Here is a 26,697-nt window from a genome sequence, read left to right as displayed (position 1 = left end):
ATCAATCAGTTTGTAAGTCTGTAAAAACTAATGTCTGCCACGAGGTACCAATCTGATGAACCAATCACAGGCCTCCCTGTCTCCCTGCTCTCTGATGAACCAATCACAGCCTCCCTGTCTCCCTGCTCTCTGATGAACCAATCACAGCCTCCCTGCTCTCTGATGAACCAATCACAGCCTCCCTGTCTCCCTGCTCTCTGATGAACCAATCACAGCCTCTCTGTCTCCCTGCTCTCTGATGAACCAATCACAGCCTCCCTGCTCTCTGATGAACCAATCACAGCCTCCCTGTCTCCCTGCTCTCTGATGAACCAATCACACGCCTCCCTGTCTCCCTGCTCGTCACTGATGACTGAGTTTATACTGAGAGTTTAATTACCGCTGAGTGAGACGAGACGATGTCGTTTCTACACGATGAAGAGATGAGCTGATGTCTGCGACGGAGAACTTGATCACCAACCCTGCCTTTGATAATCTTCAGAGCCAAAACCGGCCCTATTGATCATTTTCATGGTTTGGATGTTTGAGTGTTGAAACCTTGAGAAGTTTTTTCTGATGCAGGAAATCTAAAGTTCTGATTTATAATCCTGCGTCTGAACGTCTCTGCTGAGAGGTCGGACTTTAAAAGAAAATGCTGCGTCATCGGAAGTTATCAGTTTGATGTCACATCAACAGGAACCCAAGAAACCGTGTGGCGTCCCAGTCTGTGATGTCACAGTGCCTTATGGAGCGTTCACATCTGCAGAAACCTGCTGACAGCTGCAGGAGGAGCGTCGTTCTCCTGCAGAGAGTCAGAGCGAGCCGACTGAGAGAAGGCAGCAGGATATCATCAGGAGAGTTCACCTGGAGACAGAAGTCGTTGTACTGTGAGGTGTGAAACGTCTCCATCTGATCATTATTTATTCAGCTCAAGTCGTCGTTCACAGTGAAGTCGAGAGACGACGACGAAAAGCAACAAAGACAAAACACACCGATCGATTATTAGCAGGAAACTACCGTCAGCTACATTTACACAGCGCTGTGTTTAAATTGACCCTCGGTAACCATGGTAACCACTGCATTGAGTTTAGAGCGTGTTCCAAAGTGCTTCTGAAACGTGTCCGAGCGGACGCCTCTTTGAGCCACGGGAACAAAACAAAACCAAAAGTCTATTTTTCTACTTGATATGAAAACTTCAGGTTCTCATTGATCGCCACACAAACTGAGCCGCCCTCTCTTCCCCTCAGAGACGCCGACATGTTCGCTCTCCTTTTTACAGACTCTGTTCAACAAGAAGCTCGCCGTCTGTTTACGTCAACAATGATGTCATCGGTTTTTTAAAGGCAAGAAAACCATTTTTTACACTGTAAAAAAAATAAACCTTTTGATGATTTCATCGACTCTTACTGCTCGCACACACGCACACACGCACGCACGCACGCACACACGCACACACACACACACACACCTCGGTTTGCCAGATATGAGAGCAGTTATCAGGTCAACAACAAACAGCTCTCTGTGATGATTAGAGTTTAGACTGCAGTACCCATTTTAAACACTAGGGGGGCAGAGTCACATACCGCTCCTTTAATGGGTTTTTATGACAAAGATAAACAAGAGAATCATTCTGAAAATGATGCCGCTTTTTAAACTGGTTAACATCAAAGTCTAAATGTCTCCATGGAAGAAAAAAAAACCATGAACTCTCAGACGGTGTAATCACAAATCAGTCATTTATTTTTCCCCAATGAAAAGAATAAATCAAACTTCATGACCACAAACTATTCAAGGACATCTGATTGCAAAAAGCTCAATAAATTAACTTAAATCTATATTAACAGTGGATGTGGAAGAACAGGTAAACACACACTCAAAGCAACGTGAACCCGATTTATCCAGTTTGACCTTCACACACGATTAACACCCAAACTCAGCCTCTGATTGGTTCAGATCTTTAGTGTTTCTACGGTGGCCCTGAAGGTCAGACCAACACATTTCATGATCGCTAAAAACATTTTCACCAGAATCCAAAAAACATTTTACAAAATGGAAAAAGTATCTTCATGAAACATCGAAAACATTTCACCAGCCGACGGCTTTTCTTTTTCCGCTCACCATGAAACCGTCCGTCCTCTGAAGTCGATCACATCGTCCCACGTTACACCTCCGCCTCCGACTAAAAAAATTTTTTCAGGAAATTTTTTCAGGAAATAATTTTACTCAAAGTTTTATGTTTTTGGCATCTATGAAGTATTTTTTATTCTCATGAAAAATTTGACCTTCACAGCCACCGTACGTAGCAAACTAGCAATTTAGCGTAAATCTAGCTCATCAAAACTTTTACAGATGGATTCATCGATGCACTGGTTGCAGAAAATGTTGCATTGTGGGAGTCTGAGATAAAACAATCACAGCTATATCAGCCCTGATTTTACTAATATCTGCATCTTTACTTTTATTGCTATAAAAAGTTGTTTCCTGGTGTCAAAGGACTGTTAATGGAAGAGTGAGTACGGCTGCAGGAGAGAAGTGTGATCACGAGCGTGATTCTGTCCAACGTCCCTGAAGGCCTCTGTGAAGAAATATCACTGAAAGGAAATCGCTCGTCAGATCGGCTCGCTGCGTTTAACTTTTCTCCTCTAAAGTTGCAGCAGCTGAAGCGACGAGCCGAGAGAAAGGAAGGGAGGAGGAGAGACTTTAACATCGAGCCAGGAAAGCTTTTAAGACGTCACATAAAGTTTAGACATATTTAGTAATCATCCTTCAGTCTGTGCAATTCTTTAAATCACAGCTCAAACATCCGACCATGAGAATCTGAAATACAGAACATTTATTTGATGTTGAATCTTTTCTGAATCGGACCTTCAAATAAATCTGATTTGATTATTAACTAAAACAAACTTTAAAGGTCACATTCTGCAAGTCCATCCTCTCCGTCTTCTGCCTGCTCCACGTCTCAGATCATGTGTGCTCAAACAGGCCGTTTGGAGTTTTTCCCCTCATGACATCACAAAGGGCAGTAGCCCCTCCCCTTCATGACATCACAAAGGGCAGTAGCCCCTCCCCCAGGTGGTTGACACTCCCACAGCTAGGTGTTTGTTCTGCCCTCTGAGTCTGCCTTCTCACCGTAAACAATAGGACATGGAGCCAGAAAGCAGCGAGTACACCCGAGCCCTTCCAGAGAGGGGGCGTGGCCAGACACAGCTCATTTACATATTTAAAGCTACAGACACAGAAACAGCCTGTTCTGAGCAGGGCTGAAATAGAGGGGTTTATAGACATGATCAAATACAGGATCAGAGTGGATTTACAACAACACACTTCACACACATGATGAAGAGGAGCGAGGACACTGATTCGACCTGAAGAGGAGGAGGTCATGTGACCTTTAACATGTTAAATTAAGCTGCAGGATGTTATCTTCTACTGTTTGAACCTTCATATCTTCACATCTAATCACAGCTGATTTATTTGATGTAAAACTTGTCTGTAGATGTCGTTAAGCAAACACACTCCCTCCCCCCTCTTATGTTAGTTTGCCATGCTGCCGAAGCTCAAGCAGAAACACGACCACATGTTGAGTGTTTGCACAGAGCTCAAGCTGCGATCTTGACGTCACAGCAACCATCGTCATGTTTGCCGGCGACCTGGTGGAGTCAGAGCGGAGGGTTAGAAAGAGCTGCCTTACCCCCCCCCCCCCCCCCCCCACAGGAGAGATGGAAACACCCACAGTGCCATGCTGAGGACCAGAGTAAAGAGTCGAAGCCAACCCAGTGATTTTTTTCTTCTTAATTTAATTGAGTGATTTGATATAAAACATCATCAAAACGCAGGAAAAGAAAAAGGAGCAGAGAGTTGTTGCAGAGCGAGCACACAGTCCATGCTGACCATCAGGCGAGTGTTTAACCTGCAGCACCTCCTTCTCATCCTCTCACTATCATTCACCTTTTACAACGTGTCGGCTGAAGGGGGATTTGGCCTCAAACACAACGATCGCAGCGTTTCAAACCAAACCCTCGCTCTCATCTTCAAATCAAAAGCTTTTTATAAATCGGCCTCTCTGAAGTTTTTTTAGGGGTTATTTTTGACTTTTTGGATCGGAGACATGAAGAGAAACAGGAAGTGTTTGGAGGAGAGAGTGGGAATCGAACCCACGACCGCTGGGCGAGGAGCACCGTTTCTGTCTACAGGATGTAGAGCACGTAAGATCGATGCGGTCTGAGGTTTTGAAACGTCCATCGGAGAGAGAAAGTAAAAAAGCTCGTTTCTGTCAGTCGTGTGTTAAAATCTGTTTTAAGCAATTAAGAAAAGATTTCAGCGCGAGGGGTCGATCAACGGACGAACGGTCTGACTCTCCTTTCAGCGCCGCTTCCACCACGGCGTGCTGATCAGTGAGAACACTTTACAATAACTTTGAGGGGAAAAAATAAAATCCGACGTGACGTCCACAGAGACGGACTTTTAATCTGAAAAGAGAATTCTGCGTTTTGAGGAAATCGACTGAATTCCTCCAATAATTCTGTGATTTGTAATAAATCACTGCAACAATGTGAGAGAGGACGACGGAGGACGTTTTCACTCTTGTGCTTTCTTTTCCCTCCGCTGTGATCAACGTGGCGTGACCCGGAGATCAGGCGGTTAAACGTCTCCAGCTGGTGAATTAAGGCGACGACCGGACTGCTGCTTCATCGCTCTCAAGTCTCTCCGAGGAAACTTCAGGAATTCTCTCAACACAACAGGAAAACAAAACAAACACCTGTTTGTGCAAACCCACTCCGAAACATGAAACCAGGTGAGATGGGAAACTCAGAGAGAAGATGAACGCCCGAAGAGACACCAACCAGAGAGAGAGAGAGAGAGAGAGAGAGAGAGAAATCTTTGCCACCACACACACATTTAAAAAAAAAAAAAAAAAGGTCAGTTTGCAGTTTCTTTTTTTGCTTCCAGTTTCGTGGCGCAGTTTTTATACCTTACTCCTGAAGAGCGGCTTGGCCCCGGGGCCGCAGTACTCGTTGTAAATGAGCTTGAAGAGGAAAAGGTGGAAGAGGGTGATGAGCGAGGCCACGCTGAACCAGAAGAGGAACGGCAGGCCCGGGTACCTGTTGGCCATGTGCTCCTCGTGGGCCAGGATGGCCTTAAGGTGCAGGGTGTGGCGGAGGTCCTGCAGGTGGCGCAGGTCCGTGGAGATGTAGAGCAACGGCGTGATGGGCTGCGTCACCATCACGGGGAAGGTGTGACCTTTGACCTCCGAGGTCAGCTCCACCGGCTCGTTGAGGCAGCCGGCCTCGCAGGCGTACAGCTTCACCGGCTTCTCCTGCTGCTTCACGGACACGTGCAGGAACGGCTTCCCGTCCGTGTCCAGCAGGACCGCCAGGTTGATCAGGTCCTGGTTGTAGTGGATCCCCCTCAGGGCGTAGCTGTTGTGCAGCACGTCGGGATCCGCCTGAAACTGAAGGTGGTTCTCCGTGAACTGGAGGCCGCCGAAGCTGAGCACCATGCCCTGCATGGCTCCGTGAGCGCCGGCCGCCACCAGCACCTTACAGCCTCTCTTCTGCAGAGTCAGAGTCCACAGCGTGACCAGCTGCAGGATCTGAGCGGCGCTGCTGACCCGCTCCGGCCACAGGTTCTCTGCGTGCATGGTGGCGTGGCCGCTGAAGCAGTGGTCGGCGTAGTTGAGGCTGGACTCGAGTCGACCGCGCTCGTCGCCGCTCAGCCGTCGATCCAGCAGAGGAGCGGCGGTGGAGGACAGGATGTAGTAGAGCGTGGTGTTCACTGTGCGGCTCGACGGCGTGTGCGAGTCTGTGATCTTCCTCATTTCTACACCTGAAGCAACAAACAAACAAACAAACACGTCACATGATCAGCGTTTACGTTGACGCTCGTCTTTAGAGCTGGAAACCCGGCTCGCTTCCACTTCATCACTTTCAGGCTCTCAGCTCGACTCGCTGTCGTTCAGCGTTTAAATTCTGCATGTTTCAAAGGCCCGGCTGAAAGTTACATTTCCACTCTGAGAGGATTATGCACGGAGCCGGAGAGCTCGTACAAAGGGAGCATTGTGAGTCCAACTTCCTGTTCAACTTCAGACACACGTCAGAGATCAGCCGGCGAGCTGCGTCCACAGAGAGACAAGAATCAGAACCAGTCGGACTCACACAGAAACCTGACAGGGTCACTGTGAGATGTGAAGGACTGGTTCACTTGTTGCTGCTCTAGATAGATAGATACTTTATTGATCCCGAGGGAAATTCAGGAAAGGCTCTGACACGGTGTGTGTGTGTGTGTGTGTGTGTGTGTGTGATGACTCGAGACACATGTAAAGAAAAAGAGAAGAAGAAGGAGCTCGATAACAAATTTAAATACAGTCAGCTGCTGACGCTCCTCTTCGACTGCTTGAATCACACCATGAATAAAACTCACGGACACGAGCGAACGCCGACCTTCGGTCAGCGTGAACAAACAAACAAACAAACAGGTCACATGACTCACTGCAGCGTTCAGCAGGATTTGCTCCCAGCTGTTCTGTGTTACTTTGCACTTTTTAAAACTCAAACAGAAACTTTGTTGACTTTTTTTTTTTTTGCACCGTTCAGAGTTTGTGTTTTTTGTTTCCCTCAAACATCTTCTTCTCTTTCTGTTCGTATCATAAAATCATAAAAACCCAGACGAGACCACATGGGTTTGATTTAAGTATTCAGACGAGTCCCGGTCAGTTTGTTGAAGACGTTTTAGGAGCTTACATTATAAAGGAACAGCTCTTCTGTTTCTGAACGAGCGGACTACAGTCCTAACTCACCGGAGATGAAGAGGTCCATCCAGGCCTGCTGGTGGTCTTGGACTAGCTCTTCCACGCTGGTCCTCAGCAGCTCCCCCAGCTCCTTCTTGGCTCCTTCTCTGAGCGAGCTGAAGGTCTCCTCCAGCTTGGAGGACTCGATGGGCTCCGAGGTCCAAACCACCGACACGATGTTGTCCTTGTACTCGGACTTAGCCGGGACCTGAATCCTGCTGTTCAGCTTCTTGGATACCACCACCACCAGCAGCATGCGGTTGTTCTCCACGGGGACCCGGCTGGAGGCGAGGACGACGTCTTTGTCTTCCAGTTTCTCCACGCCGGAGGAGAACTTGCTCCCGGAGGACGGGCTCTCGGAGGAGACGTCCAGGGAGGCGGGTCTGTCGGACGGGTTGTTGATGTGGATCCTCTGCAGGTACACGTTGGGTCTGCTCCTGTGTGCGATGAACTCCTCTCTGACGGTGACGCAGTCCCGGGAGGACTGCAGGGAGGCACAGCGGACTGACAGCACGGCTCCCTTCCTGAACCCCAGCATGGTGGCCTGGACCTCGGCCCGCTTCCCCTCCAGGTGTACGCCAACCCGGGGGGAGAAGTCAGTCTGATGCACGGGCGCCGACCCGGGCAGCGAGGAAGAAGCCACCCACAGCCTGTTAGAGTCGATGTCGATCATTATGTGGCCGTTACCTGACACGAAAGGTGTGTCCAGCTGGTCCTGAGGTGTGCTGTAGACCCCCTCCCCTCGATCCACCAGAGACTTCCACCTGTGGATCTCAGCCAGCAGGCACTGTCCGGCCGCCCCGCCCGGCATGGCCGCCCCGCTGAACCACCTCCACCTGCGCTCTGCCCCCAGGTACCAGTAGAAGATGAGGAAGATGAGCAGACCAATCAGGAGCCTCCTCGCCCAGCTGCTCGACAACAAACCCGGAAGTCCCTTGAGTCTCTGTTGCAGCCACATGTTGTGTTTACAAAGAGTCCGAACACGATGACAAACTCCTCCCGGCTTCAGAGCATCTTTCCCGGAGGACACTTCTGCAAACTGCCGTCGCGAGCTCCTGGCTAAGTTAGCTTAGCTAGGTAGCCAGTGTCGTGAACGGAAGCAGCCGGAAGTGAGTCGTTGTTTCTCTCATTGTGGGCGCGTGCGACCCGGACCTCCGTCGGTTCTGTTCATGTGTTTACCTTCAGGTTCATAAAACTTCAGCTGTCCCTCGAAATAACTCAGCAGCCAGCAGGTTCACACTTCTGGTTTGTCACAACTGTCGTAGCGAATGACGGCAGGTCAGTGACCGGAAGTGTCGTAAATTCAAACGCCTTTAAATGCTGCGTTCAAGTGCTCGTCGGATACTTCCAAATCAATACTTTAAAGGGGACTTATTATGAAAAATCCTCTTCTTCACTGTTTTTTAACATTTATTTTGGTAACCTGAGTTTCTACAGACCCATAACATGTGAAATAAATCCATCCAGTCATTTGTTTGTGCTCTGCAGGAGTCTGACAACACAGAGAGAAATGCTCTGTTTCTAACTTTCTCAGTTTGTGATGTCACAAGTTGGATTCTGGTAATAAAAACTCCCCTCCCCTGCTATCTCCACCCATGAACTCCACTTCCAGACTAGAGCTAAACTTTAGCGCAGGTCCATCATTTTTATTCTCACTAATGAAGGAGTGTTGTCTACGGGGGAAACTCAGGGGGCGGGGCTTATTGCATTTAAAGAGACACATACACCAAAACAGAGTGTTCCGAGAGAGCTGGTTTCTGCAGGGTCACAAACCTCCTCTGCTGCTTCATTCATGTTATATTTGGACCAAAGCTCAGATGTTTCATTTAGACCACAGGGGGCGCTGTTTGAGAAATATGTCCTCTTTAAAGGATTAATATGTAACTCTGATATGAAAATGGGTAGTCTACTGCAGTCCCTGTTCAAAACACTAAAGAGAGCTGCCTCTAACCTCTCTCCATGTTTCAAAAGCATCTCCAACATTGATCCTAGTTTGAGCAGCTTTCTGCTGCTGGAGCTTATTAGAAACATGCAGAGGCTTTTTAGCTCGGGTACAATCACTTCTATCTGAAGCAGTTCCACTGCCCGCTTCCATCGCTGCAACACCTGTTCACCTGATAACTGCTCTCATATCTGGCAAACCCAGGGGCGTCCAAAACAGCCGTGTGGGGGCGCTTTAAAACTTTTCAAGCACCTTAAACAAGTTACAAAGTCCACCTAACATATCATGTTTTACAGTGTATGTAAATGTGCAGCATTTCATAATTTAGTACAAAATAGGATAATAGAGTACATTTCAACTAAATCACATTAGAGAGGACACTGCATATATATATATATATATATATATATATATATATATATATATATATATATATATATATATATATATATATATATACAACATTACCGAAGCGTACTAAACAGTGTTGTATGTAATAAACTGTGATTCAGGCTACGTGCAGGTTTTCATGTCCACAGAACAGCTGGATCTCTTTTTTTCCACATTGTGGAAGTGGGCGGTGCAGATACATGAAGTTTAAAAAAAACCAAAATCTTGACCAAAATCAGAAAAATAACATTATTTTTATTTATTTACTTTTTTAATTTTTTTTACCAATATTGATTTTAGGAGGTCATTAATGAACCGCAGCTGTTCTGCTGTTTAGGACAAACACGGTTTGTTGTTTAAGAGAGAGAGAGAGAGAGAGAGAGAGAGAGAGAGAGAGAGAGAGGCGAGGAAGAGAGAGAGAGAGAGAGAGAGAGGCGAGGAAGAGAGAGAGAGAGAGAGAGAGAGAGAGAGGCGAGGAAGAGAAGAGAGAGAGAGAGAGAGAGAGAGAGAGGAGAGGAAGAGAGAGAGAGAGAGAGAGGCGAGGAAGAGAGAGAGAGAGAGAGAGAGAGAGAGGAAGAGAGGGAGAGAGAGAGAGAGAGAGAGAGAGGCGAGGAAGAGAGAGACAGAGAGAGAGAGAGAGAGAGGGAGAGAGAGAGGCGAGGAGAGGAAGAGAGGGAGAGAGAGAGAGAGAGAGAGAGAGGCGAGGAAGAGAGAGACAGAGAGAGAGAGAGAGAGAGGAGAGGAAGAGAGGGAGAGAGAGAGAGAGAGAGAGAGAGAGAGAGAGAGAGGAGAGAGAAGAGAGGGAGAGAGAGAGAGAGAGAGAGAGAGAGAGGCGAGGAAGAGAGAGACAGAGAGAGAGAGAGAGACAGAGAGAGAGAGAGACAGAGAGAGAGAGAGAGAGAGAGGTGGGGGTGTATGCAGAGTTAACGCAGCTCTGTGAAATCTTCTCTCGACTTTGTGGCTCACAGTTTGCACAGATCGGTCTGAACCTGAACCGGGACCCTTTGGAGGATTTCAGCTCTGCAAAAATGAGACTCTGGACCTTCCTGTTGTTTTTCGGGGTTTTAGTCTGTGAACTTTTCTCCGAGACAAACTGTGCAGAGCAGCGGATCCCAGAAAGTAAGTGAACTCTCTCTGTCTGTCTGTGTGTCGCCTAACTTTAACCACAGACACCATGTTGCCTCCACATGTTGTCGGAAATGATCCCGGTGTTAGATCGAGTCCGTTAACGGGGATCTGGACTCAATGAAACCTCCTCCGTGTCTGCAGAACATTCCAGTCCACACAGTCAGCGCCGCTGTGTGTTTGAACGACAGAGACAGAGTCAGAGAAAAGCTGAGATTTGTTCATGCATGCTTTAGAGGAAGCCGGATGTTTTACAAACCAGCAAAGTGAGTTAAACACATTACTGTCCTTTCTAAGGTTGTTAATGAGACTCATGAGAACCTGAGACTAAGAGAGGAGTCTCCCCTCATGAGGGAGGAAGCTGCTGCAGAGGAGGACCTCCATGCCGCTGACGTGGACGGCTGTCCGCTCTCTAACATTTACAATAAATGATCTCAACATTATAAATGAAGGTTACAACTATAAGGACTGTTTTGTTCTTGTAAATCAACATGTGGAGTTTAAACTTTACTTTGCAGACTTTCTTAACGAGTTACAATAATGTCTGTAACAACAGTAGAACAAACACATCTGTTCAAGAAGCCTGTAAAACCGAAGTTTGTATTTCTGATCACAGAGCCAAATAATGTCACTTTAACGCCACTATATATATATATATATATATATATATATATATATATATATATATAGTATATATTCATCTGCAGATTAACAATGAGAAAGCAGGATACGCAGAGAGAGAGACTCTTTACAGTCTGTCCCATCAGAGACAGAAATGTCTCCTTAAAAAGTGAAATACAGACATTTAAAAGTGAGTCTGTTAACAACAGCAGCTGACAAAGACAGGTGTGTGTGTGTGTGTGTGTGTGTGTGTGTGTGTGTGTGTGTGTGTGTGTGTGTGTGTGTGTGTGTGTGTGTGTGTGTGTGTGTGTGTGTGTGTGTGTGTGTGTGTGTGTGTGTGTGTGTGTGTCAGTGTCCACTTCAGATTGTTTGTTGGGGGGTTGTTTGCAAAGGGGGGGGGGACTTTTATGACCCATCAGTGGGACTTTGTTGAGGTCTGTCTCATGGCAGGAACTGAAGACAGAAAGCATCAAATCTGTGACTTTAAAATTTAAAATAAATGATGAAAATATATGATTTGAAATCTTCACTTTTGCAAGCATTAAAGCTTTAACACACACCTGCATCATCAGTGTTGTTATTCAATAACACACTGTATGTTTGTTATGCATGATGACCTCTTACATTAGTTATATAACAATCTAACTTCCATCCATCACTGTGTACTTCTCTGTCGTTCCTCTAAATCTGCCCCGACTGTCTCATAAATCGGCTGTGAGGTTTTTTTTAAAGTGGAGTTTTTTTGAGGAGAAATTTCCTCCCAGGTTTTATGAAAAAGTAATTTCCACTGCAGACTCTTTCAGGAATGTTCTGGAAATGAATGCAGGTAGCTTGAGCCAGTCTGTAATGGAAGAGGAAACATGACGTCAGCGACAGAGCTCAGAACTCAAAGAGTCCTTAAATCATTCAGCAGAGCTAAAACTTTTTCATTAAAGTTTGTTTGTCGTCATCAACAGCTTCTCTCGAGAGTTCTAGTCAGCAACTATCATCATGAAGGTCGGAGGTGTTTATAAAGAGCCGGGTCTTTAGCTTTTTCTTAAAGGTGCAAAGGGACTCTGCAGATTGAATGGAGTTTGTTTCACCACTAGGGGGCGACAGAGGAGAACAGTCAGAGGCTTTAACGCCCCGTTTCCACCAAGCGATCCGATTTGGTTCTGTACAGTTTGGTTCAGTTCGGTAAACCCTGCTCTTGAGATGGTTTCCACAACCATTGATTCGTTTATTTGGTAAGCCAGATGGTGATCGCAGCGTCAGCTACTAAATAGTGTCACATCACAGCAGCCCAACACAGTGTAGCCCGCTATTAATGAAGTTCAAGAAGAAGAAGAAAGGGACACAGTTAACAAAAGAGTCGGATCAGTACCCTTAGAACTCCAACAGAAGGATACCGAAAAAGTAGGACCATACGGATCCCTTATTTTGGTGCCATACCGAACTAAACTGAGCCGGACCGCTTGGTGGAAACGAGGCTTCAGGGCCGGGTGTAGTGTTGGAGCCAAGACCACAATAACTGAGACCGAGACACACCTGAGACCAGAGAGATCCGAGACCGAGACACTCCTGAGACCAGAGAGCTCCGAGACCGAGACACACCTGAGACCAGAGAGCTCCGAGACCGAGACACACCTGAGACCAGAGAGCTCAGAGACCGAGACACATCTGAGACCAGAGAGATCCGAGACCAAGACACACCTGAGACCAGAGAGATCCGAGACCGAGACACACCTGAGACCAGAGTGCTCCGAGACCGAGACACACCTGAGACCAGAGAGATCCGAGACCAAGACACACCTGAGACCAGAGAGCTCCGAGACCGAGACAAGACCATAAATATCTTTAAAAGACGGTCACCTTGTGTGCAGTGGGCGTGTTTCTCACTTCAACAGTAACTTTTAAATATTCTCTTGTTGGTCGTTTTAGGGCCTTAAATCATTCCACAAATATCAGCGAGTCTCTGAACCCATGAAAAGTCTTATTTTACTCATCTATGATCCAGTATGTCTGACGTCACAGCTCTTGTTTTATTTGCACCTTTAAAAGTGAGCCGCTTTTTATTTCATCCTGCAGCTCGTTCATTTTCTTGACGTCTTAAACGTTGCGGCCTTGAAGCTCACACTTCTCAGATACGTCGTCCATCATGTTCACCCGTCAGCACATTCAGACTCTTTTAACGCTTCAGGCTGAAGAAGACGAAGAAGACAGATTCTTCCTACAGTTTCATCTCTCCTAAATTCCTGTCTGACTTTGTGTCCTGCAGAGAAACTTCTCGTCCTGACAGTTGCGACGAAAGAGACGGGCGGCTTCAAGCGATTCTTGAGGTCTGCGAAACATTTTAACTACACTGTGAAGGTAAGACGCCCTGCAGCGAGTTCCTCTCTGCTGACAGAAGTCATAACTTTGCATCATTGCGTGTGCACTTAGAATAAAGTCAGACTTGACAGGTGAGGTGTTGTGTGTTTTCAGGTCCTCGGGCGCGGTCAGACATGGAAAGGAGGCGACTACATGACGGCTCCGGGTGGAGGTCAGAAAGTTCAACTCCTGAAAGACGCTCTGGAGGAGATGAAGACTGAAGACAAAATCATCCTCTTCATCGACAGGTAGAGAGTCGACACCACACCTGTGGAGGGAGATTCCCAGAGTAACTCGCAGGAGTCCTCTTGAACTTCTTCCAAACACAACAGATTTTTTTTTTCTCCCCGTCTTCCAGGCGACCATTGTTCCCCTTCATTCGTTTTGCATGAACATGTCAGCTGCTATTGTTGTCATTGTTGCTGTTGCATAGTTGCGCTCTTGTCCGTGCAGGTTAAGTCAACAAGTCTTTGCAGCTTTGGAGCACAATGGTTCCAGAAATAATCTTTATTAAGTGCAGGGAAGAAGACGCTCAAAAACATGTAAACCATCCGTCCATCATCTTGAACACTTTTCCCGTTCGGGGCCGTGGGGGGGGGCTGGAGGCGGGGTTACACCCTGGACTGGTCCCCTGTCAATCACAGGGCTGACAGACACACTCACATGCACACCGACGGGCAAATAAACCTCCCCAGCATGTCTTCGGACTGAGGGAGGAAGCTGGAGAGAAAAACACACACATGCAGACGACACACAGGGAGCCTCCTGTTTCAACCGGGATTCAAACCAGCAACCTCCTCACTGTGAGGGGACAGAGCTTACCACTGGACCGCCATGCAGCCCCTTAATATCAGAATGAAATGCAGATTTAAATTAGTGCTGTCAGCATTAATCAGTTAATCAGGATTAAGGTCTGAGATGATGAAACATCACAAACGTCTAATGAGCGAGTGAAGTTATCTACGAGCATCATGACTGTGCGACATGATGTTTTTAACATGGGCATAAAGACTTACAGAATTTAGACACCGTATCAGGGACAGGCTTCTCCAAGGTCATTGGTGAAATCAGTGGATTTGTTTCTTCGTCTCCTCGAGAGGTAAAGAAAGTGCCGATCTGTCCATGACGATATGATTCTTTATTGTTCGTTAAAATGTCTTTGTCTTCCGGTAAAATAAACACTGATCTGAACACCTGCACGAGGAAGTAAACACAAACATGTTTAACCTTTTGTTATGTCCTGAATCTTTTGTGCAATCTTTAAGGTGTTTATAAAAAGTGAGAACATCTTTAAGAGACTGAACTCAACAGAGAGTTTGCATTTCCTGTTTTGGCAGTAAACACAACCACTGGCAAGTTTACTCTCCGAATAAAGAACGCTGGCATCTTATAAATCCAAGCCTTTCATTGGACTGAACCATGTCACTGGCTTCACACGCTGCACTTAAGCATTTCTATTTTCACTCTCTCTCTCGACACAGTTACGATGTGGTTTTCTCCTCGGGACCCAAAGAGCTGCTCAAGAAGTTCCAGCAGACCAGACACAGGGTGGTGTTCTCGTCCGAGTCCCTGATCTGGCCCGACAGACACCTGGAGGACAAACACCCGCACGTCAGGGAGGGCAACAGGTTCCTGGGATCGGGAGGTACGGCGCTCCGTCCAGAGCGGGGGGGGGGGGGGGGGGGGGGGGGGGGGGGTCAGAGAGTACAGAGGAAGAGAGAAACGGGCCAACAATAGAAACACACCGTGCACAATAAAAAAAAAAAAAAAGCATAAATAGCTGAGAGCTGCAGACGTCCGAATAAAAGACGCTGTCGTGCACATAGTGAGAGAGTGGAACAACACTTCAGACGTCCTTCAGACGCTCTCCACCTGTAAACACTGGTTTTAAAGGTTGATGTGTAACTTCACAACAGTTAGCAAGGCGTCTCTTGTCTCATGTCTTTACGGCACTATTTCACACAGCAGCCTTCAGCCACAAAGCAGCCAGTTAGCTCGTCTCTGGCCTGTTTGATACTGAGAGGAAGAGGAGAGAGAGAGAGAGAGTGAGCGGGCGAGCGGGAAGCTGATTTTTTTTTTTACCCCTTACCAGTTCCTCTTTCTGAGGTTAAGTTCATGTCGTGACCTTACATCTAATAAAAGGTCCTTACTTTATTTCAAAATAAAAGCAGGGTTAAATTGAAACAGCAGGTAAAGATCCAAAATAAAAGCATCACAGTTTTTATGTTTACATGTGAAATAATCAAACGTGCGATTAACTCTTAAAGATATGAAGTTCATCTAACAGGCTCCACTTCCTGTTTACACCATCCTCACAACAAGCCGCCTTAGTCTTCAGCTGTGCTTGCTTCTCCTCTAAACACTTCAGAGTTCACGAGCTGCTGATGTGGCCGCACGCTCCGACTCTTTAATGACGTGCCAGATGTTTGCAGGAAGCAGCGTGCCCGTCTCGTTTTTACAGCAGAGAAACAGCAGCAGTCAGAAACGAGCCGTAAAAGACTTTTCTCTCACGTTTGAATGCACAGACGACATCACCCAGTTTATCTGCATCAATGTGGAAATAACAGGAAGGTTCACGTTCTTCCTTTTTCCTGTTTCTTTTCTTTTTGTTCTCAGGTTTTATTGGCTACCTTCCCAACATCAAAGAGATGGTTTCTGATTGGACGGGAAAAGCCGACGACAGTGACCAGCTGTTCTTCACCAAGATTTACATCGACCCTGCAAAAAGAGTACGATGAGTAACCCTGCACTGATCTCTGCTTCGGTTAAAACCAAGAAAAAACTTTCATTAAAAACAGAAATAACCAGATGAAAACGTCCAAAAACAAAACAACAAACTGAATTTTGTTCGACGTCCTCTTAAATAGTTTTCTCAGAGAGAACCCGTTTTTTAGATTCCTATTTTTGCAGGTTTATTACAAACAGAATCATTAATTATGTCCCTTTGCTTCTCTCTGAAGCTGCCGTAATGTAAAGTCAGCACTTCCTGTACACATGTTTCACATTAAAAGTCTTCCAGTAGCTCAGTAGGTGTACTCCCTGCTGTTCCTGTCAGGCTTTCATTTCCACACGAGCAGGCAGTTTAATGGTTAACAACAAACAGGTGTCACTGATGTTCACCTTTAAACGGAGGAGAAGTCTCACTTACACCTGGTGAAGATGTCACATGGTGCAGCTGTCATTGTATATATGAAGCACATGTTCTTGTCTCTGTGAGTGTAAGTTTATGGATTCATGTAATTAAAAGGGATACTTCACCCATTTACATGAAGCTGTGTATCCTTAGAAACATGGTAGTAGTGTTGAATGGTCGTGAATCCAGCCCTCATTTTGCCCTGAGATGAGAAAAATATGTTTTTCTTTGCTTGAAAGTTTTCTTCATGTGATGCAAAAAGCGTCATATTACATCACATGAAGAAAACTTCCACGCTCTCGTGTAAACAGTGGACTGACTTCACCCTGTAAGCCCTCGACAGGTTGGCAGGTCTCATTAATACAAGTTAACATAAAACCACAACGACAAGCAAACACCAAACAACAACATAAACTGCACGTTAGCTGCATGTTAGCTGCACGTTAGCTGCTCATTAGCTGCATGCTAGCTGCCCGTTAGCTGCTCATTAGCTGCATGTTAGCTGCACATTAGCTGCATGTTAGCTGCATATTAGCTGCACGGTAGCTGCACATTAGCTGCATGCTAGCTGCACATTAGCTGCTCATTAGCTGCATGTTAGCTGCACATTAGCTGCATGTTAGCTGCATATTAGCTGCACGGTAGCTGTACATTAGCTGCATGCTAGCTGCACATTAGCTGCTCATTAGCTGCATGTTAGCTGCACATTAGCTGCATGTTAGCTGCATATTAGCTGCACGTTCGCTGCACATTAGCTGCACGTTAGCTGCTCATTAGCTGCACGTTAGCTGCACATTAGCTGCACGGTAGCTGCACGTTAGCTGCACGTTAGCTGCATGTTAGCAGACAGAGACATTTATAGGAGCATAAAAAGAGTCTCTGTGAAGTTCAAAACAAACCAGGAAGAGGCGACCTTCAGAGTACGGGAGGGAAAGTGTCCGACATGTTTCTCATCAGTATCTCATAACTCCAGTCTCTCTCTCTCTGTGTGTGAATGTGTGTGTGAGTCCTGACTGTCTCCAGTGAGGGAGAAGCTGGAGTCCTGCTGGCTGTGTTGTTGTCAGAGCTGTGTTTACATGGCTCCTCCTCCTTGTGTATAAAAGCTGTTTGAGAACATACTCCCTGATTATCTGGATGTTTTAGATCTCGCTCATTCTGTGACCTGCAGAGGATGAAATCTGTTCAGCGTGTGCAGATGCAGCTTGTTTTTTAAGCAAATGAATTAAATGACATTATTGGTGTGATTTACGATCAATAATGATCAATAATGAGACTGAATCTAATAACTTGAATATATTTCCATGTTTCAGAAGTCCATAAATATCACACTGGACACCAAATGCAGATTGTTCCAGAACCTTCACGGAGCCCTCGGTGAGTGAACGAGTGAATCCAGTTCGGTTTCAGTTCAGTGAGAGAGCTTCATGAAGACACACACACACATGTGCAAACACACACACTCACACACAGGCGTAAACAAACACACACACACACACACACGTTACCCTCTGCTGATTCTGCTATGTCAGAAATGTTAAGTGCCTCCTTTTATAAACATCACCTTGGAGGCCGTCTCTCCTTTTATCGTGTTCGTCTCTCTCCTGTTAAAATGTTCGTTGTCTCTCCGACATGCTGAAGACTTTTCAAAGTCTCCATTAAAAAAAACCCGATGAACTCTGCTGAAGACCCCCCCGTCTCATGCTGTTTTGCAGCAGTCCTCCTGTTGCCGCGACAACGAGCGAAGCTTCTGCACACGAGTCTGTAGCTTCTTGCTTTTCGTCGTCACGGCTCTCTCGCAGTGAAGTCAGACCTCACGGGGGTTTTAGATTTCCAGGCGGGCTGCACGTTTAGACTTGAGCTGAACTCTCTGCACTGTGCTGCATTTTTCCCCTCCGAGGCGGAGGAAGGAATTTGTGAGACGGAAGTGTCAAAGCTCGAGAGTCCAGACATTCATGGATCCTCTGCTGCAGCCTCGTCAAAAAAGAGCAGATTACAGTTTGTGTCCACGCCGCTCACATCACTGTCCCGCTCCTGGGCACGGTCTGATGAACCTGTCACTGTGTGTGTGTGTGTGTGTGTGTGTGTGTTTTCAGACGAGGTGGTGCTGAAGTTTGAGGACGGACGAGTTCGAGCCAGAAACGTCCTCTATGACACGCTGCCTGTCATCATTCACGGCAACGGCCCAACAAAGGTAAGACGGATGGAGGGAGGGACGAAGGGACGGAGGGACAGAGGGAGGGATGGAGGGAGGGACAGAGGGACGGACGGACGGACGGAGGGAGGGAGGGAGGGACGAAGGGAGGGACGGACGGAGGGAGGGACGAAGGGACGGACGGAGGGAGGGAGGGACGAAGGGACGGACGGAGGGAGGGAGGGACGAAGGGACAGATGGAGGGAGGGACGGAGGGACAGAGGGAGGGAGGGAGGGACGGAGGGAGGGACGGAGGGAGGGAGGGACGAAGGGACGGACGGAGGGAGGGAGGGACGAAGGGACAGACGGAGGGAGGGACGGAGGGAGGGACAGAGGGACGAAGGGAGGGAGGGACGGAGGAAGGGAGGGATGGACGGAGGGACAGAGGGAGGGACGGAGGGACAGAGGGACGAAGGGAGGGACGGAGGGACGGAGGGAGGAGCTGCTGCAGCAGCGTGTCGTTCAGATGTCGTTTCTTTAAATGATCCAGATTATTTGAGCTGGAAGCAATAAATTAAAACTTCGGACATTTTGAATCCATCAGAAGAGTTCAAACGTTTCCATCGTCAGAAACAGAAATCCTTTTTCGTTTAGTTTAGATCTTTTTGTGCCTTTATTAGAGAGAGACAGGACAGAGGATAGACATAATACATGATATATATATATATATATATATATATATATATATATATATATATATATATATATATATATATTAGGAAGTCAGGGAGGGAATGACCTCAGGTCGGTCGCCGCCTGCTACAACCTCTGGACATGCGGCGAGCACGTTAGCCACGAGGCTAATGCCACGCTGTCCTTTTCCCTTTAGATGACATTACCTGACTTAAAACAAAGATTAAGGATAATTTATTCTGATGTTCTTATGGACAAACGATACGAAGAGTGTAACAGGATGGAACAGGCGTGTCGGGAACCAATGATTGAATCGATCAACCGTCCAATCAGACTCCTTCTTGCTTTTGAATCTTTGTCGTCTTTTGTCGTCTTCGTCGTCTCGACCCTGCTCCACACTCACACGTTTGTTTTCCAGCTTCAGATCAACTACCTGGGGAACTACATCCCGAACACCTGGACGTTTGAGACGGGCTGCACGGTGTGCCACGAGGAGCTCCGCCCACTTACAGCCCTGAAGGTCTCGCCAGTTCACCGCACTTTCACTCCATGCACACTGAGAACAGCTCGCCACGCGCTCGTTTTCTGTTCGTATCTGACGTCACGATGTCATACTCGTTGTTTGTCAGGAGAGCGAGTACCCGCTGGTGGTCATCGGCGTCTTCATCCAGCAGCCGACTCCTTTCGTCTCCGTGTTTTTTGAACGCCTCCTGAAGCTCCAGTATCCAAAGGACCGACTCAGACTCTTCATCCACTGCCAGGTTTAGAAGAGGCTTCACACTTTTTCATTTTCACGTTTGTCCCGTATTCAGAGCTAACTGAGGGTTCTTTACTTCCACGCTTCTTTAGGAGGCTCATCACCTGCCTCAGGTCAGCGCTTTCCTGAAGGATCATGGGAGTCTGTATCAGGACGTGAAGGTCATCGGGCCAGACGAAGCGATCGACGGCGCCGAGGCCAGAAACCTGGGCTTGTGAGTCAAAAGAGTCGAGTTATTTTCACATCAGCATGAAGGTTGTTTTTTTTGTCCTTCGACTCGAGTCGAGCTGGACGCCACGTCCTCCGATGGTCAGTGACCGGTCGTCTCTGGTGTCTTTCAGCGACGCGTGCAGACAGAACAAAGACTGCGACTACTTCTTCAGCCTGGACGTCGAAGTGGTTTTAAAGAACGAGAACACGCTGAAGATTCTCATCGAACAAAACCTGTGAGTGAAAAACACGACCACGGAGAGAGAGGCTCCTTTCTGCTCGTGACCCTGAAACGACCTTGAACCCTTCTCCTCCTGTCCTCTCTGATTGTCCCTCAGCCCCATCGTGGCGCCCATGATAACCCGAGCAGGTCGCCTGTGGAGTAACTTCTGGGGCGCTCTGAGTGCGGAGGGATACTACGCCCGCGCCGAGGACTACGTGGACATCGTTCAAGGACGCAGAGTGTGAGTCAGAAACAGAAACCGTCTCCACGCGGCGTCTCGTCTGTAAACGACCTCTAACGTGTTTTCTAATTCAGAGGCGTGTGGAACGTCCCGTACGTGTCCAGCCTCTACCTGGTGACAGCTGACATCCTGCGCTCGGAGCTCACGGACTACGAGCTGTTCACCTCCCAAACATTAGACCCTGACATGGCGTTCTGCTCTAACATCCGCAGCCAGGTCAGTCACAGACTCCAGGACGCCGCTCGCTGCTTCTATTAACTCTTCATCCTCCTTTTTGTGACTCTTTGAGTCCAGATGTTTGTGTATCATACTTCCTTTATTTAAACTTTGAATCTGACCCTTGTTGTTGTTTCAGGGTGTCTTCATGCACGTGACCAACATGCACACGTTTGGTCGCATCCTGTCCACAGAGAACTACAAGACGGAGCATCTTCATAACGACCTGTGGCAGATCTTTGAGAACCCCGTGGTGAGAACAACAAGTCACATCACTGTTCACGCTCCGCTCACGGGCAGGAGACTTTTCTCATCATTGGCCCGATAGCTAAGCGGTTGTGTTGTGCAGCTCGTGTACAGAGGCTGCAGTCCTCATGGGTTGGAATCGAACCCTCCTTGGCTGCATGTCGGCCCCCACTCTCTCTCTCTCTCTCTGTCTCTCTCTCTCTCTCTCTCTGTCTCTCTGTCTCTCTCTCTCTCTCTCTCTGTCTCTCTGTCTCTCTCTCTCTTTCTTTCTCTCTCTGTCTCTCTCTCTCTCTCTCTCTCTCTCTCTCTGTCTCTCTCTCTCTGTCTCTCTCTCTCTCTCTCTCTCTCTGTCTCTCTCTCTCTCTCTCTCTCTCATCCAAAAACGTCTCTAAAGAAACATCATTGAAGTGCAAAACTGCAGCTTGTGCAGTGAGTGTGTAATAAGTGTGTGTGTGTGTGTGTGTGTGTGTGTGTGTGTGTGTGTGTGTGTGTGTGTGTGTGTGTGTGTGTGTGTGTGTGTGTGTGTGTGTGTGTGTGTGTGTGTGTGTGTGTGTGTGTGTGTGTGTGTGTGTGTGTGTGTGTGTGTGTGTGTGTGTGTGTGTGTGTGTGTGTTGCAGGACTGGCAGGATCGATACATCCATGAGAACTACACACACATGATGAAAGACAAACTGATAGAAACTGTGAGTACAAACGCCGTCACGCCGTCTGACGCGTCCTGTCCCAGAACTTCTCCCTCCCTCTGATCAACGTGTCTTCGTCCGTCCTCAGCCGTGTCCCGATGTCTACTGGTTCCCCATTTTCTCCGAAGTCGCCTGTGACCACATCGTTGAAGAGATGGAGCACTTTGGGAAGTGGTCCGGAGGAGGGAACACGGTACGTTCTCTTCTTCATGAGAACAAAGAGTGTGTTTGGTATTTTCTTAACGGGATCACTTCCTGTTTGTCTTCAGGACACGAGGATCCAGGGAGGCTACGAGAACGTCCCCACCATCGACATCCACATGAACCAAATCAACTTCGAGAAGGAATGGCACAAGTTCTTACTCGAGTTCATCGCTCCCGTGACAGAGAAAATGTACCCCGGATATTACACTAAGGTAAGATCCATGGACACGGGGAGGGAGGGACGGAGGGAAGGAGGGAGGGAGGGACGGACGGAGGGAAGGAGGGAAGGAGGGACTGACGGATGGACGGAGGGACAGAGGGAAGGAGGGAAGGAGGGAGGGAGGGACGGACGGACGGAGAGAAGGAGGGAGGGAGGGAGGGACAGAGGGACGGAGGGAGGGAGGGACAGAGGGACGAAGGGACGGAGGGACGGACGGAGGGAGGGACGAAGGGAAGGAGGGAGGGACAGAGGGAGGGAGGGAGGGAGGGACGGAGAGAAGGAGGGAGGGAGGGACGGACGGAGGGAGGGACGAAGGGACGGAGGGAGGGACAGAGGGAGGGAGGGAGGGACAGAGGGACGGAGGGAGGGAGGGACAGAGGGACGAAGGGACGGAGGGAAGGAGGGAGGGAGGGAGGGACGGACGGAGGGACGGACGGAGGGAGGGAGGGAGGGAGGGACAGAGGGACGAAGGGACGGAGGGAAGTAGGGAAGGAGGAAGGGAGGGATGGACGGAGGGACGGACGGAGGGAGGGACGAAGGGAAGGAGGGAGGGAGGGACGAAGGGACGGAGGGAGGGACAGAGGGACGAAGGGACGGACGGAGGGAGGGACGAAGGGACGGAGGGAGGGACAGAGGGATGAAGGGAGGGAGGGAGGGAGGGACGGAGGGAGGGACAGAGGGATGAAGGGAGGGAGGGACAGAGGGACGGAGGGACGGACGGAGGGAGGGAGGGACGAAGGGACGGAGGGAGGGAGGGACGAAGGGAGGGAGGGACGGACGGAGGGAGGGACGAAGGGACGGAGGGAGGGAGGGACGAAGGGAGGGAGGGACAGAGGGACGAAGGGACGGAGGGAGGAGCTGCTGCAGCAGCGTGTCGTTCAGATGTCGTTTCTTTAAATGATCCAGATTATTTGAGCTGGAAGCAGCAGGAAGTTAAAGGAAGTAAGAAAACCCTCATGTGCATGTTTAGCATCCTAAAATAATAATGACCCTCTGTAATCTTACTGCAGCTGTCTCCAGATGTTTCCGCAGAGTGGAGTTTGCTGAAGATCGTGTTAATCTGAGTTTCATCCTGTGATGAGTCATTATGTGACAGTTTTAACCGTGTTTTGTCGCCCCCTAGTGGCCACTGAAAGACTGCAGGTTTATTTATAATCTATGTTTGAATGACAGCTGCTGTTAATTTGACTGTGAACATATTCTGCATTATCTTTGACGTGTTGTGAGCTAACTGAATAGCGTGCAGGCTAACAGGAAGTGGCGTTAAGCAGCAGCCCTCGCCCCCTGGTTCCCGTGCTGCTGCTGCTGCTGCTGCTGCCTCCTCTTGTCCCCTCTGATCCACATGTGTTCTCTCATCAGTGCCAGACTCCTCTGAACTTCGTGGTGAGGTACAAACCTGACGAGCAGCCGCTGCTCACACCTCACCACGACGCCTCCACATTCACTATTAACATTGCTCTCAACAGCAAAGGCGTTGACTACCAGGTAAATGAGGAGGAGGTGACGGTGGTGATGATGCAGGTGATGTCCACCTCTCGCTCTCTCTTCTTCTCTGCTCCCTCTCTGGATGAACTTAACACGGGATCATGCTTTCTTCTTTAAGAGCAGGAGCAGTGAGGGGGCGTTCATGTGAACACACACACACACACACACACACACACACACAGGCTCTCTGAGGCAGACGAGCAGTCTCTGTGCGAATGCTTGCATGACTCCTTTCTGTCTGTGTTTGCAGGCTCAGTTTGACTTGGCCTTTGTAGTTAGGTATAAGCCAGACGAGCAGCCGTCTTTGAGACCGCACCACGACGCCTCCACATTCACTATAAACATTGCACTCAATGGAGTGGGCAATGACTACCAGGTGAGTGTTTGTAGAGATCAGACCTTTCCAACAGGTCGTCTGTGGTTACGACAGGACTTTGTTCAGACTGAACTGTGATCACACGTGTCCACACTCGTTTCGTTTCTTGCACCGCTGACACTCGGGGCACAAACAGCGACCTCCTGGAGGATGCGTCTGATTTGGCTTCCTTGGAGCACAACGTGGTGCAACGTGTTACAACTCCTCGACTAAAATGTAGAGCATCTTAAAAAAACCCAACCATGGACTGTGTATGCAGATGGACGACGCGCCTCATGTACGCAGGTGAAACCAAAATCCCCCCCGCGACAGGCGCAGACATTTTGGGATCTGTTGGAAAAGCTGGCATACGTCACGCCGATTCTGCCAATTTAGATACACGTTTGACGCTCTGCTAAAAGGTCAAAGGTCAAAGGTCGCTCACGCGGGTTCTGCTGAAGCCGACTCACGTTTATGTGAGGTTCAATGATCCTCGTGTTAGTGTTCGTTACGTTTCTTCTTACTGCAGGATCATAACATTAAAACCCTTAAAGAATGTAGATATCAAAGAACTATAACGACAGAAAAATGTATTCAACGTGTATTCTGATTTTGTAATTTGACCCATGCTCCGTCTGTTAACATGAAAGGGGCGGAGCTTATGACCTGAACTGCAGCCAGCCAAATGGGTGCAGCCTCCTGGAGGTCACGTTTGATTCAGCTTCCCAGCCAATCACTGCACAGCAGAGTGGGAATAAAAACGTGTATTTGCACAATTTTGAAATCTAATCTGCAGCTCCCGAACGCGTCTCTTCAAATCTGACAGAAAAAAAACATTTCAAACCTTCAAATCTGACTTTTGTAAGATCAGTGTGGACGCGGTCTGGAAGTCTGAACAAGGACTTAGTTAGGACAAGATGCAGCTGAGAGATTAGAGAGCACGAGGAAGCTTCCAGCCGGAGCAGATTACAGGTTTTAAATCAAGACCAGAACAAATAATTGTAATTTAGCTATAATTTGATTTTGATCCGGGGTTATGGCCACATCCTTCCCGGTGTTCCGGTCTGAGTGAGCGACACGCCCCCCTGCACACAGGAGGAGGATTTTTCAGTGGTGGTCTTGGTCTTGTCTCGGTCTAGGAGCCCCCTGGTCTCGTGAATGTCTTGGTCTAGGTCATTGTGGTCTTGACTACACAACACTAGTCTGCATAGAAAATCCCAGGCGATCAGCACGGAGAAGATTGAAGTCCAGAGAACGCATGAAGTCAGACTGTCATCATTAAAAACTGAACGCCATCATGTTCCTGGCATGAACACATCCATCCTCTGGTGTTTCAAACTTTCTTCCATTCGTGTCCTCTCTTTGTTTGTGAGTCTGTCTTCTCTCTGCATGAAGCCAGGAGCCTTTTTTTTTATGATTGTTGCATCCGTGTTGTTTCCCTGCATCGTCAATAACGTGGACCAATCAGACGTTAGTCCACTGCTTAGAAACAGCTGTTCCTATAATTCATTATAAGTGTTTATTTTCAGGGGGCGTGTCCCTCTTATTATACTATATTTCTATAAACATCCACAGAAATAATCAGTAATTTAAACAGTAAGCCTCCTGAGTCTAGACCAGTTAAGACGCACAGATTGAGACCAGCATCACAGCGCCCCCTGGTGTCGGATCCTGATGTGTCGTGTTGTCTCTGCAGGGCGGGGGCTGCAGGTTCCTCCGTTACGACTGCTCCATCTCGGCCCCCCGTAAAGGCTGGGCTCTGATGCACCCGGGTCGCCTCACCCACTACCACGAAGGCCTGCCCACCACTGCCGGCGTGCGCTACATCGCGGTGTCCTTTGTGGATCCATGAAAACCCCCAAAGACCCCGCCACACACACACACACCACCAGACCAGGATCCACGCAGACTCACAGGGACTCTTCACAGCTTCATGGTCTGTCTGAGTTTGTTGGATCATCCTGAAGGCTCCTGTTTGGTCTGGAGTGTGTGTGTGTGTGTGTGTCCCTGTTGTGCCTTGAGCTGGACTTCTCTCAGGAAATCTTCAGGAGTTCAGCTTAGATTTTTTTTTTTTTAAACAGGAAATATTCATGAAAGACTTCAAATACTCCAAACTTCCCGTCTGCTTCAGTAACGCTCCAAAGTCTCTTATTTATTATTGTGTATTTTATGTGATAAAAAACAGAAACTCATTTTAAATGTTGGTGCTTCGTGAGATTTCAGAGCTCACTTCGTCTCAGATGTTTTTTTTGTTCACTGAGATTATTAACGTGCTTCACACTCACGCAGATGTTTCTTCTTGAAGTTATAAAACACTGATTTCATCACAACTTGAATAAAACAGTGAAACCCACTCAAGTGTGTCCTGTTACCACGAGGTCATGACGAGGGGGGGAGGGGCCTAAAGAGGTGGGTGTACTTTTAATTTCGCCGGGTGCAGTTGAAAAGGTTGATGAATCTCAGAAAGACGTCTGGTCACACATGGAGCAGAAGAATCAAGATTTGTTTTTTGTCACGTGCTCATACAGAGAGAGTCCTATCCTTGGCGAAACAAGGAGAGCGAGTCCGATGGCTTGATCCGGCACAACTGGAGTGAGCCATGTCTCCGTCAGGCAGATGTTACAGTCCCTCTTGGTATTTTACCCGACCCCTTAGGTCATCCATTTTATCATCCAGGGACCGGACGGGGAGAAGGATGCTTGGCCGG

General features: G+C 48.0%; 2 protein-coding genes and 1 long non-coding RNA gene across 6 annotated transcripts; 2 read left to right on the top strand and 1 right to left on the bottom strand.

The window, feature by feature from the left end:
- The first annotated feature begins 31 nt into the window (after positions 1-31).
- LOC306834270 lies at positions 32-1,373 on the top strand. Its single transcript, XR_013780464.1, has 2 exons — positions 32-837; positions 872-1,373. It is a non-coding gene; the product is annotated as an uncharacterized lncRNA (long non-coding RNA).
- A 325-nt stretch (positions 1,374-1,698) lies between these two features.
- On the bottom strand, positions 1,699-8,142 carry kiaa2013 (KIAA2013 ortholog). The gene is made up of 3 exons (XM_079358501.1): positions 6,776-8,142; positions 4,952-5,805; positions 1,699-3,629 (listed from the first exon to the last, which is right to left on the bottom strand). The coding sequence occupies exons 1-3, from the start codon at positions 7,722-7,724 to the stop codon at positions 3,579-3,581; spliced, it is 1,854 nt and encodes a 617-aa protein (XP_079214627.1). The 5' UTR covers positions 7,725-8,142; the 3' UTR covers positions 1,699-3,578.
- Positions 8,143-9,949: 1,807 nt separating this feature from the next.
- plod1a (procollagen-lysine, 2-oxoglutarate 5-dioxygenase 1a) lies at positions 9,950-26,343 on the top strand. 4 transcript variants are annotated; one of them, XM_079358496.1, is made up of 20 exons: positions 9,950-10,217; positions 13,102-13,193; positions 13,308-13,441; positions 14,675-14,838; positions 15,810-15,922; positions 17,637-17,700; positions 18,420-18,517; positions 19,569-19,670; positions 19,780-19,911; positions 20,000-20,121; positions 20,249-20,353; positions 20,456-20,581; positions 20,656-20,797; positions 20,937-21,050; positions 21,661-21,726; positions 21,815-21,919; positions 21,996-22,142; positions 23,510-23,635; positions 23,886-24,011; positions 25,687-26,343. In XM_079358496.1, the coding sequence occupies exons 1-20, from the start codon at positions 10,127-10,129 to the stop codon at positions 25,840-25,842; spliced, it is 2,325 nt and encodes a 774-aa protein (XP_079214622.1). In that variant the 5' UTR covers positions 9,950-10,126; the 3' UTR covers positions 25,843-26,343. The 4 variants fall into 4 exon arrangements, with proteins under 4 accessions (XP_079214622.1, XP_079214624.1, XP_079214623.1 ...); XM_079358498.1 differs by lacking the exon at positions 23,886-24,011 and having other exon boundaries at positions 9,951-10,217; XM_079358497.1 differs by lacking the exon at positions 23,510-23,635 and having other exon boundaries at positions 9,952-10,217.
- The last annotated feature ends 354 nt before the right edge of the window (positions 26,344-26,697 follow it).

The sequence above is a fragment of the Symphodus melops genome (genome assembly GCF_947650265.1).
Source record: "Symphodus melops genome assembly, chromosome: 13".
Lineage (NCBI taxonomy): Eukaryota > Metazoa > Chordata > Actinopteri > Labriformes > Labridae > Symphodus > Symphodus melops.
The sequence above is the reverse complement of the archived record's forward strand: the minus strand, read 5'-3'. Positions and strand labels throughout refer to the sequence as shown.

What these genes read in the sequence shown, in the direction of transcription:
- kiaa2013 (XM_079358501.1), bottom strand. Translation starts at nt 7,724, where the DNA reads ATGTGGCTGCAACAGAGACTCAAGGGACTTCCGGGTTTGTTGTCGAGC. An exon ending in GATGGACCTCTTCATCTCCG is followed by an intron (nt 5,806 to 6,775) that starts GTGAGTTAGGAC and finishes TTGTTGCTTCAG; the next exon opens with GTGTAGAAATGAGGAAGATC. An exon ending in AGCCGCTCTTCAGGAGTAAG is followed by an intron (nt 3,630 to 4,951) that starts GTATAAAAACTG and finishes TGACTCCACCAG; the next exon opens with GTCGCCGGCAAACATGACGA.
- plod1a (XM_079358496.1), top strand. Translation starts at nt 10,127, where the DNA reads ATGAGACTCTGGACCTTCCTGTTGTTTTTCGGGGTTTTAGTCTGTGAA. An exon ending in ACCCCGGATATTACACTAAG is followed by an intron (nt 22,143 to 23,509) that starts GTAAGATCCATG and finishes TTCTCTCATCAG; the next exon opens with TGCCAGACTCCTCTGAACTT. An exon ending in GAGTGGGCAATGACTACCAG is followed by an intron (nt 24,012 to 25,686) that starts GTGAGTGTTTGT and finishes TTGTCTCTGCAG; the next exon opens with GGCGGGGGCTGCAGGTTCCT.